The 14,304-nt window shown below is 37.5% G+C and overlaps 1 protein-coding gene across 11 annotated transcripts in view; it reads right to left on the minus strand.

The window, feature by feature from the left end:
- LOC103559669 (sodium channel protein type 3 subunit alpha) overlaps positions 1 to 14,304 on the minus strand; it is a 115,687-nt gene that overhangs the window by 86,279 nt on the left and 15,104 nt on the right. For 6 of the 11 annotated variants that reach the window (XM_070581497.1, XM_070581493.1, XM_070581489.1 and 3 more), the window contains exons 2-3: positions 11,815 to 12,009; positions 1,259 to 1,572 (exon numbers count right to left, since the gene is read on the minus strand). In XM_070581497.1, coding sequence (XP_070437598.1) covers positions 1,259 to 1,522 — 264 coding nt within the window. In that variant the 5' untranslated portion in view covers positions 1,523 to 1,572; positions 11,815 to 12,009. The remainder of the gene's footprint in view (positions 1 to 1,258; positions 1,573 to 11,814; positions 12,010 to 14,304) is intronic. The other 5 variants (XM_070581491.1, XM_070581492.1, XM_070581499.1 and 2 more) reach the window with 1 other exon arrangement.

Raw genomic sequence — 14,304 nt, forward strand, 5'->3', positions numbered from 1 at the left:
CTCACTCGAGGGCTTGTTAGAAATGCAGGAGCTCTGGCTCCACGCAGATCGATGAAATCAGAGTCTGTATTTTAACAAGATCTTCAGGTGATGTGTATGGACATGCAAGTTTGAGAAGCTCCTTTAGAGCAATAGGGCTAGTTCCACGTCTGAATGGTTACATGTCATTCCCTTTAGCCATCACTGATCTTTTTAAGTTAAATTGCATGCTGCTTAAAGAATCAATTTCTTCAGCCATTCCTTTTAAAAAGGGCTGGCTTAGATTAATAAAGGTGTTCAATATCTTCTTTAATCCATAAACCATCAACTCATGGTGATATTAATTTATCTTTAGTTTCTACATAAACCTGTTTTTTTGCTCATGAATGTGAAATATAAATTGTGGTTATAAGATGCCAAAACACCCAATTAAAAGTTATAAAATTTATCATCCATTTTTTAAAACATTTCCTATAAAATACTTCACAGCTGGTTTAACTTCAAAAACCAGCTAATTCTGACAGAATTATGTGGTTATTCTAGCATTAGGAAGGCAGAGTCATAACTGTTGATTTAAATTGTATATAGACGGAGAAAACTTGAGGTTTTTTTCCTTCTGTTTTTGACATTATTTTTCTAAGAGTGATGTTTTAACAATACATTAAGTGTTCCAGAATCTAGCCTGTCACAAATTAAGTAAGGTTAAGAGAAGACCCCAATTATATTCCAGGTTAGTGGACCACAACTAAAAATGTATTTCTGGGTGAACATGCTTCTCAATGTATTATCTTCCTATAGGAGGATGCTACGTAAAAGATTATTTCTTACCCTTTAAAATACAAATCTATTGTGAAGAAACCTCAAGCCAAATAAGAACTAAAAACTAAGCAGTACATATACCCTTAACTCTTCTTTTGCACAGCTATTATTCTGTTCTCTACAAAGTGCTTAAATATGTCAGCAATAACAGATATTTTGCTTTGCTATGTCAATTTTAATTTTGACTATCTCAAGTACTGTGAAATTGCAGAAGTTGTTCATCTCTTCATATCTCTTCTCTGTAGCCAGATCTTGACTTCATTGCTTATAAATATTTCTGCTTATTATACTGTGCTTAAAAGTAAGTGGAAATAAAAAGTGTAGAATCTTTAATCATAGAAAAACTATGATGCAGTATGTATACAAGCCAGAGAAAAGAATATTAAAGTTAAGTGTTTAATTAAAGACTCAACTTTGGAAGTATAGCTTTACTTTGGGAAGTATAATATCCCCAACTCACTTTCTTACTGATATAGTATGGGTCCAGGTCCTCCAGGGGCTCTGACACCATCTCAGGAGGGATGTCTCCATAAATAAATGGAAGGTTCTTTCCAGCTTCCAAGTCGCTATTTGGCTTTGGTTTGTTCTCGTCATCATTGTCTTGTTCTCTCTTGGGCTTCTTGGCTTTCTCTTCTGCAGCACGTTTTTCGATAGCAGCAAGAGATTCTCTAGTAAAAAGGCGGAAGCTTTCAGGTCCTGGGGGTACCAGCAGTGCCTGTGCCATCTTTTCATCCTGCACATTTAATTACGTTTAGCTTCTTGCATAAGAATTGCCTACAATAAAAAAAAAATGCATGAAAGTTAGGAAAGCAAATGAATGAGAGGGTTCAAGAAATCAACCAAGATGTCATTTAATGTTTCTTCTGGTAATTTTCTTAAAGTATGAACAATAAGTAGGGCTTTTAGTGCTGCACTACAGATTTTTAACTTGAAGCATCATCATTCAATCGAATTTCCAATACGCCAACTTTATGTCAATCAGAAGTCTGTTCTTGAGACCTTTGAGCCAAAATATATTGTAGTATACTTTCGGTTAAAAGAGCAATGCCAGTAATGCTTGTCAATAAAATTACCTAAGGACTCATGATTTCTCTCCCCCATCTTTATATTACATCTTACTAACTCTCCAAATAAAGAAATACTGGTGCCAATGCAATGGTATATCCCTGACTCATAATATGTCAGGATAGGAAAAGAAGTTTTGCCTAACTCAACCACTGTTTTGGTTATCAGCATCATCAACCTCTGGTTCTCGAGACAAGGTCTGACCATCAGCAGTGACTGGGAAATAAAAACTCTGTTTCCTTTAGCTTTTCACCTTGGAGGCTTCTGAGGCATCTTCTGAAGCAAGGCAATATTTACTTCCTTTTCCAGTCTGCTACTCTTCAACTATTACAAGACAATTTGCATATTCTTTCTGAATCTTCCATTTGGTGTAGTGGTTAAAAGCGTGGACTATGGAGCAAGACTCCCTCTGTTCTAAACCCTGGCTCTGCCCATTATGAACTGCATGACTTTGCAAAATGTAACCCCTCAGTGCTTCAGTCTTCATCTATAAGACAGAGATAATAGGAGAACTGACCTCCCAGCTTACTGTAAGGAATAAATGAATTAATTCACATTAAGTATCTATAATAGTTTCTGGAATTAGTAAGCACTATAGTGGCCTCACCGATCATAATCTAATTATCTCCTGTTCTTCCAGCCATTTCCTCTTCTGTGGTTTAAAGCTTCTTCACAATTCAAGCCACTCTCTTTTAAATAAGGAAGGAAACAGGCAGAGCCATTACAGTTTTGATTTTTTTTTTAGGGTACCAACTATCATTAACTTGCATGAATCAGTGGGATCCACTGTTTACATTTGATTGCTTGTACTCATGACTCTTTAGTACTCTCTAAACTGCTAATATTTTAATTAACCTTTACAAATTTTATTTACCTCTCAGAACAGTTGGAGCCAAATATTGAATTAAGCAGGTAGGAGGGAAAGGGAGATAAGCTAACAGTATGTCAGGCATATTTAATACACTGTCTGTTGATTCTCACCACAAACCTGCATAAGTACTTGCCCCACATTCTTACCAATGGGAAGCAGAGGTTCAGAGAGGTTAAAGTTAGTTGTCCAGAGATTACACAGATCAAACAGCTGGTCAAGGCCAGATTTGGGATTCAACCAAAGGTTAGTCTGATGCTAAAAATCAATACTCGTTGCCAGATAGCAAAAACACTGAATCAAGAAAAAACACAAAATGAAGAGTTCCGGATCAACCAAAAGAGCAACACAGATTGGAGACAATGAGAAAGATGGCCTGTTGACAAGGTACATTTGAGCACAAAAGTGGGTAGCAATAAGAAATAAGAGGAGATCACTAACAGTAGAAAATCAGTTGGGCCTCAATCCTAGAAAGAATAGGGTTGTAGAGAGCTAGAGTTGTAGAAGTACTCTGACAAGATTACTGAAGCCCTTTTATATGTTTCTGGCAGTTGTATTTAAGATGTATTGTAAGATATTAAGGAAAAGGAGTTACTTAGAGTCAATACAAGATTCCCAGGGAACGAAAATCAGTTCATGGAATAGAAAGGCAAACGTAAAAGAGGAAAAAACTGTACTGCCAACAGTAATATGATGTGGTGGTGTGGGTTCAAACACACAGCAGATGTTTGTCCGAAAATTTCTAAAAAATATATTAAGGTCTTGACTTACTGGAACCACAACTGACCACAGAGCTTCAGGAATGGGTTGAGAAGTGCAGAGTACAAGGCACATTCACACATGCCTGCCACCTGGCTGGGGGAGGAAAGGAGAGAAGGCAGACATATGGAGTCGCCCTGCTCAATTTCCCAGGGAAGGGAAAAAAATTCTATCTGCTGGAAATGTGACAGAGCTGTCAAAAATACAGCAAATTAGCTACATAAATTTTGAAACATAAGTTAACAGTTATTTTATTTTGCATTGTGCCAAAAATCACATTTGAAAAAGCAAGATAGAGAATAGAAATAATGACAACAAAATACAATGAGTACATCAGTCATCTTGTAGAACCATCTACAACCACGGCATCAAAGTAATCCTCAAAATCATCCGTGACATTTTCCCTGTCCCCACCCACTCCCTGCACCTCTGTCCCCACATTTATTCTGGTCTCCATAGTACTTTATCCCTAAATGGCCTTCTAATTCTTAGCAATTCATTGTGTGGATATACTGAGCTTATAGACAATAAGAAACTCTAGATCTCATAGAAGCGTAAGAAAAATGACACAAGTTATTACATGTTTTTTGAGTTTATATCTGAGTTGCTGGTTCCCTGGTCTGTTCCAATGACAGAAAAAGTATTTTAATAGCTGTGTCTTTTCATTGAATTCATATTTATGACTTTGCTATTATATTTCCTGCTATTATGAAGGCATATTCTAAATAAGTTATAAAGTATTTGACTTGTCAAAAAAATTGTGCCACTTTCCCTGCTGGTTCTGAAAAAGAACTTCTGATTTGTAGTGGTAGGGCTCTTCTTCTGTGTGCTCTATCAAGTGGTATATGAATTAGAAGACGAGAACAGTTATTCTACTTTACTCAAAAATCAATTAACTGTTTATTTTGTGCCTTCTAAATTCACGGCAGATGGCACAAAGTAGAATGAATGTTTTTAGCCATTTTATGTTGATTTTGATGGCCACATTGTCGGTGTAACGGCTGTGTGGAATATTCACAGCTTTTATACTTTTGAGTGTGAAAAGAGTTTGCTATTAACTGCAAGCCTTAAATACTCAGAGATGTGTAATCCACTTGTCTCTCATCACCTGTTATGAATTGAAGGGATTAGGTTCTTCCCCAGTGCTAAATGAAAATGAAACAGCATGGCAAACATGTCTTAAGAAATTTCTAGAGGCCTGCCCCATAGCGTAGTAGTTAAGTCCGCGCTCTCCACTTTGGCAGCCTAGGGTTCACAGGTTTGGATCCTGGACATGGACCTACACACCAGTCATCCAGCCATACTGTTGTGGAATCCCATATACAAAGTAGGGGAAGATTGGCATGGATGTTAGCTCAGGGCCAATCTTCCTCACAAAGAAAAGAAAAAAATATCTACGAAATGATTGCTTTCTTAGGGGAGAAGAAAGGTTACTTTCATATTTGAGCATTTAGTTGAACTGGTTTGGGTTTCTTTATTGACAATGGAATGAAAACCATGCAGCGATTGGAATCAGAGGTCTGGGTTAGTACTGAGTCTGTCAATAACAGTTTGCCCATGTCATTTAACCTTCCTCAACCTCAATGTCATCAGAGTATCTTATCATATAGGCGTAACACTTTGCCATAAAGAAATAATTATACTACTTTAATTGGAGTGTCCTGGTTCTTAAGTTTTAAAATGCAATTAGGTTAAATGTAGCTAATGTGAAAATCTTTCAACAGTCTTCACAGATGACTCATTTCTCCGAGATGGCATGGAACGAGGTACCATCACAAAATCATGAAAATTTACTTAAAAATACACAATCTTTTACCTTCCCATTCAATTATCAAGAGCTAGAATAAAGAAGTTGAGTCTTGGTCAAAAGGAAGTAAAAGAGTCTCTTTGAAGTTCCCATAGTGTTGCCTCTAAATCCTAAGAACGCAGGCCAGTTCCAGACTCTCAGCTTCTCCTCTGCAAGGGCAACCCGGGTTTGCCCAATTCTGAGATAGGCTGAAACGTGAAAGATCATAGTGAGCGGAGTTTCTGTGGCTTCACCTGCAGCTTTGCTGTTTAGAAACCTCTCATAGATCTTTAGCAGTTCTATTTTAGGTTTTTCCTCTTCTTTTTTGTTCTGTGTGAGCTTATTTTACAGAGCTCTTACATAATTTCATATTCCTATTAGAGCAGAATTTTAAAAATTAATTCCTACCAATGCCTTGGTGTGGAATATATATTATTAATGAATATACGTGCAATATAATTTATTCAAATACAGCAAATTTAATATTCCAAATTTTCTTCAGAACTGTCCTTGCAAGGACAAAAAAGATAAGAAAAAGCTCTGAGGAGATGATCTCTTTAATTAAAAATCAAAGGGTCTGTGTGTGTGAATGTGTGCGAGTAAAGCAAATGCATCCCTCTGCTAGTCAATAAAAAGACTGTGGTTCAAAATATCCTATTGTGGGGATGGATCACAGAATTTCAAACCTGGAAGGGCCCTTAGGATCATTTATCCAGGAAGTATCTATTGAAGGACTACTGTGTGTCAACACTGTGCTTGAACTAGGCAACCATGGTCCCTGTCCTTATGGAGCTGACAGTCCAGGGGAGAGACAGATGTTTATACAAATAATTATAACACAGTTATATACAGCTAGTTATTGTCTGAGGTCCATAGAAGGTAGAAATTTATTCTGCCCAGGGAAGGTGGGGAGGGGTATGGTTTAGGGAAGTTTTTCTGAGGAAGTGATGTTGGGGTAAGTTTTGTAGACTAGTTGGGATTTGACCAACTAGTAGTTGGGGGGTAGCTGGAGGAGGCTTAGTAGGAAGACATACCAGTAGAGACATGCTAGGCAGGGAGACAAAATGTGCACGGGCCCAGAAATAAGAAAGAGCATGGAGAGTTTGGGAAGAACTATAAGGAGTTCATTATGGGTCGAGACCAATCTGCCCAAAAGGAAGTGGTAAGAGAAAGGACTGGAAAGTTAGGCAAGATACGGATCACCAAAGGTCTTGTACAGCACACTAAGATAAGCCATGGATGGGGAATGACAAGATCAATCTGAAGGTTAGAGAGATGACGGCAATATGAAGTGTGATAGGTAAGAGTGATCCTAGAGCAGTGATTTTCAAAAGTTTTGCTTTCAGGATCCCTTTTTACTCTTCAAATTATTGGTGATCTTGAAGAGCTTTTGTTTATGGGAGGACTTATCTATCCATATTTACCATATTAAAAATTAAAATGGAAAATTTTAAAATTTTTATTAACTTAATAAGCTGTTGTATGTTTATGAATAAAACACAGTTTTTAATGAAAATAACTATATTATCCCAAATGAAAACAATTGACTAAGAAGAATGAATTTGTTTTATATTTAGGCAAATCTCTGGCTTATTGGAATACAGCTAGATTCTTGTATCTGCTTTTGAGTTCAATCTGTTGAGATATGTTGTTTTGAGTGAAGTACATGAAGAAAACACATATATGCAGCCAGAAAAGTAAGGAGTATTTTAACCGCCTTTTCAGGCAATTGTGAATATTCTTTGATACACACCAAAACTCTACAAGTGGTAGTTTCTTAAATTAGTTTCAATGTGGAATCTGAAACCGTATCGATGAACTTTTGGATGCTCTTGCCATTTGGATGAATTTTGTACCATCAAGCATGGGTCATTTGGAAAATATTGGCATATTGTTAACGCATATTTTCCAAATTTTGACAAATTTCATTATATAACATTCAAAAATCCCATTTGTTGATAGCACCATTGATGTCATGAGAAAAGTCATAATGTATTGGGAGGCTGTCAAGCTCCCAGAGGCAGGTAAAAGTTTTCCAAACTTCCAATTTCCACATGAAAGCTCCAGTTTTAACGCTGACAACAAATCCTGTCATTTGCTTTTCTTGAAGCGACAGGTTATTCTTTTGTTCATTTTTGAGAAAATATCTGCCAGATACCAGAGTCTGAATAACCATAGCTTGTCAGTTCTTTCAAGTGAAAATGGTGTTCCATGAAAAAAAAAAAAGTGGCTTATTCACTTCCTGACTCACAATCACACAAGGGCTTTCCCTTGAGATAACCACGGTGCTTCATTATGCAGCAGAAATGCTTTATGGATTCTCCCCATTTCATCACACAGAATATTAAAAATGCTTATTCTTTAGGGTCAAGATTTAATAAAATTAATAATATTTACTTCTTCATCAAAGATGTTCTTACATGAAGTGGCGTTTTTTTCTTACCGAAAGTGTGTGGTGGTGAAGAAAACAAGGACTACTCCTCCAGTTTGATGCCACTGCCCTGATTCTTGCTAAGGCATTAGCAGTTTTACCCCATGACTTTTGCACTATCAAGGCAAATGCCAAAACAGTGAAAAAAGGCAAGTGACATCTTGGTATTATTAGGAAAATAGTTTAGACCACAGAGCCTCTCCAGAAAGGATTCAGGAACCCCCAGTTGTCTGCAAACCATCCCTTGAGAGCAGCTGCCCTAGAAGGAAGCTGATGGACACCAGCAGTCTAAGGGAGAGAAGTGGACTGCAGCTCCTCTAATTAAGGGCCTTGGCAATCAGAATTGTATGCAAGACCTAGCTCTGCTAGGTTCAAACAGTGTCACCTTGGACATTTTTTTTTTCATCCTTATAATCTTCAGTTTCCCTATCTGCATAATGAAGATATTGATAGCAATGATAGCACACACTTCATAGAGTTAATGTGACATTTAAATGAGAAAATGCATCTAGAGGGCAAGCCCCATGCCTGGAAGATAGTAGGCCCTCAACAAATTAGTGAGAAAACAAAGCATGGCCAGAGGACTGTATTCAAGGCACAGTTAAGAGAAAGAAAATCAATGTGATTTCGTGATGACTTGATATGAGAGGTGAAGAAGAGTTATGGAGTTACCCTCATTTCCAGGTTTCTGAGTAAAGCTACAAGTTGTCATTGACCCAACAGAGAAGTGGAGAAGGTTTGTAGGGCACCATAATAAGTTCTGTTTGGGATTTAGTTTGAGATGCCTGCGAGACAACTGGGTGTGTAATTAAAATATAGGTCTGAGACTCAGGAAAGCCATTTGGGTTGGGAAAATGTTGATAAAGGAGTCACTGGTTGAAACTGAAGCTAAGGATATGCACTGTATTGTCTAGGAAAAAATTGGAAAGATGAAGAGGCAGAATGCTAGTGACTACCATTTTTTAAGGAGAGGAAACAGAGGATATTAGACAATTAAAAGGCATACATTGGGTTTGACAATTAGTCCAACTCCTTGTCTCAAAATAAATGAGGAACAGGCACAAAGAAGCTAAGCAATCTTCACTGAAATGTCTACTAACAAACACCAATTGTTGCTCTGAGGCAAAATATTTTTCACACATTCTATTCTTGGCTGACTTTTTCTATTGTAGTTGACGTTTTTATCTTGAAACTTACTATTGCGTAATTTGATTTTAAAGATCTAAGCTGTATATAAATAAAAATAGAAAAATAAATTCGTATAGTTCAATTCAGTTTTTCCAGGCTCAAAAATGTGTATGCTATGATACTAACACAAGTTTCTGAAACTTTATGCAGCCAATAAATGCAATGAGTACAAAACTAATACGTGTTAATGAATCAGGATCTGAGAAAAATGGTGTAGCAAACATTTGGGATATGCTGTGGCATCACCGAGGCAAAGACAAACATTGTTTTTCATTAGTCATATAGCTCGTGAGGTCTCATCTTGCCTAATTTTTCAGAACAGCAGACAGTTGGCGAATTGTATTGGTCTATAACATGTTAGTATCAACAGTCTTTCTTTCTGTAGGGATTTTTATGATTGTGTTACAGACAAAATTGATTAATTCTGATTTGTTCCTATGGAAACAGAATTATGTCAGAGGCTGTAAATTTGCCATCTTCAAGGATGGAAAGTTGCTTTGTGTCATACAACTTGAGAGATTAAAAAAAAAAATCCATGATGTATTTTTATGTCCTTGATGACGGGAGAGCGAGTTGTTGGGGAAAGACTGGGTCCGTTACTGAGGAAAGGATGTTGTGTTTCCTTGTATCAACCAGAGACTATTATAGAAAAGATATAATTTAAAAGACAAGACGGATCAATTACCTACCCTCCTATTGAAGAAAGATATTAATTTTTCCCAAAGGAATTTTGACTTTAGATTGATTGTCTAATATTTACTATATTCTCAGGTAGCGTATCTGACCAAGAGCATAATATTTTATCAAAGGCATACACAGAGCATTCAGTACATTATTATGATAACCTCTGGACACTCTCCAAGGCAGAATTAAATGCTATTTTCCATATTTCAAAAGAGTTTTGAATAATACCTGGTTGGCATGCCTACTTAACCAGGTGTCTTTGAGGATTAAATGATAAAAATAGATAAAACTCTGTTGATGATTACTGTGTCTCAGATACTCTGTCATGTAATTTATGCATATTAACTCATTTAATTGCCATTATAATCTTATGAGGTTGGTATTGTTATTATTCTCATTTTACAATAAAAATACCTAGGTGCAGGTGGGTTGGATAACTTGCCCAAGTTCCAAAAGTAATAAGTGAAGGAGCCAGGATTTGAACCCAGATAGTGTGGGAAATAGCCTGGGTCCCAAGCCTGCAAAATGAGAAGATTTTTAGTCTGTGTTTTCTGAAACAGACTTAGGATAAGTCAGCGACCTTATTGGAAGCTTACCTTGACTAGAGGCCTGTGTTAGGAAGGGGGAGGTGCAACCTAAGAAATACAGCAGTATAGTCCTCACTTTTGTTCTAATGTAGAAGATAAAACAAGCAGGAATGAATTAATAGCAAACACCAAACCCACATCTAATAGATACATGTTCACACGTATGTTAAGCCCTTTGGAGCTATTTAAAGGTAAACTTAAAGCTGAGGCTAGTTTCTTCTATATCGTGTACCTCCCGTTCTCTTGTGGTATCAAGGAATTCAGCATTACTGTTGGCCTGAATAACCCTGGTGAGAAAGTAACTCTATAGCAAGGGTATCAGTATGCCATGGCTAAATACAAATGAAATCTAGACTTTCTTTACCATTGTTGCCTTTCTATTAGCTAAACATATGATTTTCCACACAAAAATAGTATTTATTGATTTACTAACTATTTAATAAGAGAATCTATTTCTGCCCTTCTCTACCTGGACTCAATGTCATGCCTCTGAAAAAAATAGCTGAGTATGAAAGCACAAGCTCATTTCTGGCTTCAGAATAATTTTTATCTTGGAAATAATAACTAGCTTCCAAGTGATGTTCCTCATGACTTTGTCCTTATCAGACAGCTATAAGCCCAGAGAGACAATTGCTAACTATTAAAAACAATTAAGCCAACATTGTAATAGGCAAGTCAGCAACATTGGTTTTATTAGTTCCTGAATTTTTCTAATATATGTTTACAAACTGAAATAAATTGTGTTTAACTCCCCGATATTCATTCCACTCCGGACACCTCCTCCAAGCCCCTTGCCAATCATTCGTTAAGAAATAGGCATGTGGTCCAATTCTGGCCAACAAAAGGCAAGAGGTAGTCTGCCAACAGGATGCCTGTAAAATGTTTCTTCACTCCTAAGAAAGAGACGAAGGAGGAGACAGAATCCTCTGTCCTCTGGATCTTATTGCATCTAGTATGATACATGGCACTACTTCAGTCAACTCACAACCAGAAGAGATGCCATTCTGAGGGTAAAGCTGACACATTGAGGGTGGCAGATCACAGAGATGGATCTACCCCTGGGCTCTAGATGGATCGCTCAGCTCTTGGACCCAGACAACCTCTGCACTGCTTGTTATGTTCAATAAACATCAGTCTTGACTAAGACAATTTTAGACAGCTTTTCTAGTTAGTTGCAGCTGATACACCAAATAAATAAATACTCCTTGGTCAGTTCAAAGACTGGGCCAGTCCAGAAGCCAGCTTACAACAAGATTCTAACCACATATTTGGATGTCCTTTACCCCACACAAACAGGTGAGCTATGGATTCAATTACCAAATAAATATAATAAAATTCAAGTAAATACAATCCTGGGTAATTTACTAAGTACACAAGGTAAATGTCTCCCTTAAAAGAAAAAGAAATAAAAGCTGGGTTAGTCTCTTTTCCTTACACCAACAGTCTTTGCCATCATTCTACTCCCCGAGACCAACTCTGCCACGTCTCTGTCTAAGTGTTTGCCTCTTTGGAGGAACAAACTTGCAAGGAGGGAGGAAATCACTCTTCTGCCGTCTTTTTGTCCTGTTATAGCTGCCTTTATTAGCTAATAGAGATTTTAGTCTATTTTCCACAAACACAAATTTATACCCACTAGTAGTTTAGGTACCTTAGATAGTCACAGCACCTTTTTCCAGAAAAGCTCCAGGCCACTTCTGGGAATTATCTCATTTGTTCTTACACTATCCCTAGAAGAGACTCCGTGTTCTTATTCCAGTGAGCCACTCGACCACAAATCCTTGGCAGATATCTCATCCCTGATGAACTCTGATGTGGCTTGGCGTCAGCTTTCTTGTTCCATGATCTGTGTAGAAAGGGAACACAGGTGAAGTTAGTCCAGCATCTTTGGCATGTGGATTGAAGTGGGTGCTCTGACTCTGGGTTTTCGTACTTTGTTTACATATAGCCCTAGATCAAGAAAGCAGGATTGATGCGAAGCAGGTTATTTGACCCTTGTAAGCAGCGTGCCCTGGTGTGCTCAAGGAAGGATGGGGCCAGGAAGCACTGCCAGGATCCTGGGGTGCAGACGGGGGCCCTCCTTCCTTCTTTGGCAGCCTCGATTCAATTACTCTTTCTGAAGGCATGCTGGAGCTCCAGAGCATCTTCCTCTTCTTCACCTCCTACATCCTTCGCTTCTCTCCCCTCTTTAGCTCTCCCTTGTTTCTTTTCTTCAAATACCAGAAAGACCAAAGAGGTGGACCAGTGGAGACGTGGCCTGCATTGGTGTTGTGGGTCACTATTCTAGTTCCTTTTCAGCTCCTTCTCCTCTCCACCTAAAACCTCACTTGGTTGGCTGACTAAGATAAGATGTATTCAATGGCTTCCAGAGTAAATTTTAGACAAGCAGAGGTGAAAAACAAGCATGCTAACCCATGGCATAATATTAACCTAAATATAACAATTTGATGTTATACTCCTTTCACCTACAGCCATTAGCAATGGCTTAGCCCAGTTAAACCAATAATTATTTCAAATGACAATATATAGAATTTTAAAATCAGCAATTGATATTTAAAACAGTATTTACTTCAATTCACTTGTACAATGCTCATGAGCCAACTGGTCATGGATTCTCACCAATAAATCTCCTTTTACAATGTACTGTGACCAAAAAAAAAAAAAACCACCATTAAACCTCACCTTTCAATTCTATATATATAGTCTTTTAAAATCTTTGTCTCCAGACAAGAATGTACTCCTAAACCCCAATCTTTAATCTGTCATCAGCGTGATCTTTCCAAAACACATCTCCTCCCCTTATTAAAATTTGTCAGTGGCTCTCAGTGACTTATAGTTCCTTTAGCCAAGTGTGCAGGTGTCTTTATGATCTGGTCTCTGACTCTCCTCTCTTACTTTTCACTTGGTAGTAGTAGAAACCGGGCTCTGCTATTCGCTAGCTATGTGACATTGAACATGTTACCCAACCAATCTAATTTTTAGTTTCTCATCTGTTAATGGGGATTATAATACCCAGCAAAACAGGTTGGTGTTAGAATTAAATGAGATTTTATATATACATATATATTTGTATATATATTTGTACACACGTATGCATTTAAAGTCATTCATACAATAGCTGGTATAAAGTAGATTTTCCATAAAAGCTGGAGGTTTTAGTAAGATTAGAAGTAGCAATAATAGTATTATAGTTATCATTTTTCTGTAAAAAGACAACAACATTAATAATATTCATCAGACAGACCCATGCAACAGAGCTTGAAGCATTAAATTGTTAAATAAATTTATAGCCCTTCAATAAATGTTAGTTCCCTCTACTTTACAGCCACAAGCTTAATAAATGCTACTTCCCTTCTCTTCACAGCACACAAATAACTGGGTTTTAAACACCTTGGTCTTCAGCCCAACATATAATGAGCATGATCTTAAATAAATGTCAATTTAGATATAGTTCCAAAATACTTGTGGCCTTTGCTCGGGAACATGAGGTGAGCAGGGCTGAATATCAAAGAGGAACTAAGAAGTTAAGGAGGAGCAGGACAGTGGAGTTTGAGAAAGCATCCTGGAAGTTTCTGATTTGCTTGAGTCCTCTCTCTTCTCCCTATCCCTGTGAAAATCACTGATTCATGGATCAAAGAAAATGTGTCTCATGGCCTGGGCTCCAAACGGGAGAGATTTTTTCCAATCCCAAGTACCCAAGGGAAATAGCAGTGGTTTCTGCATATGGCCTCATGCTCCAGTTTAGGCCTCATACTTCAAGTTGCATTCTTTCTTAATAGGATCTCTATCTCACTCATTTTTAACAGCAGATCATGGCTTACAGAATAACCATAATATAAAACTGGACTATTTAAGTTAAGAAGACAATGAGGATTCTTTAAAGTAGTTCTGAACTTCAGTGAGCATAAGAACCACTTGGGCTCCTTGCTGAAGATGCAATTTCTGGGTTCAATCTCTGGAGATTCTGAAAAAGTTGGTCTGGGACAAGGTATTTTAAACAAGCTCCCTAAATGAATTTGGTGCTGGTGGCACATGGGTTACAATTTGAGAAGGCTGCTCTGGAGAAGAGTAGACCTTACCAGGAACATGAGATAGGTTCTATAATCAGTCAAGGCTGGAATTTAGCTCTAATGTTCCCAGT

The sequence above is a fragment of the Equus przewalskii genome, chromosome 17, assembly GCF_037783145.1.
Source record: "Equus przewalskii isolate Varuska chromosome 17, EquPr2, whole genome shotgun sequence".
Taxonomy (NCBI): Eukaryota; Metazoa; Chordata; class Mammalia; order Perissodactyla; family Equidae; genus Equus; species Equus przewalskii.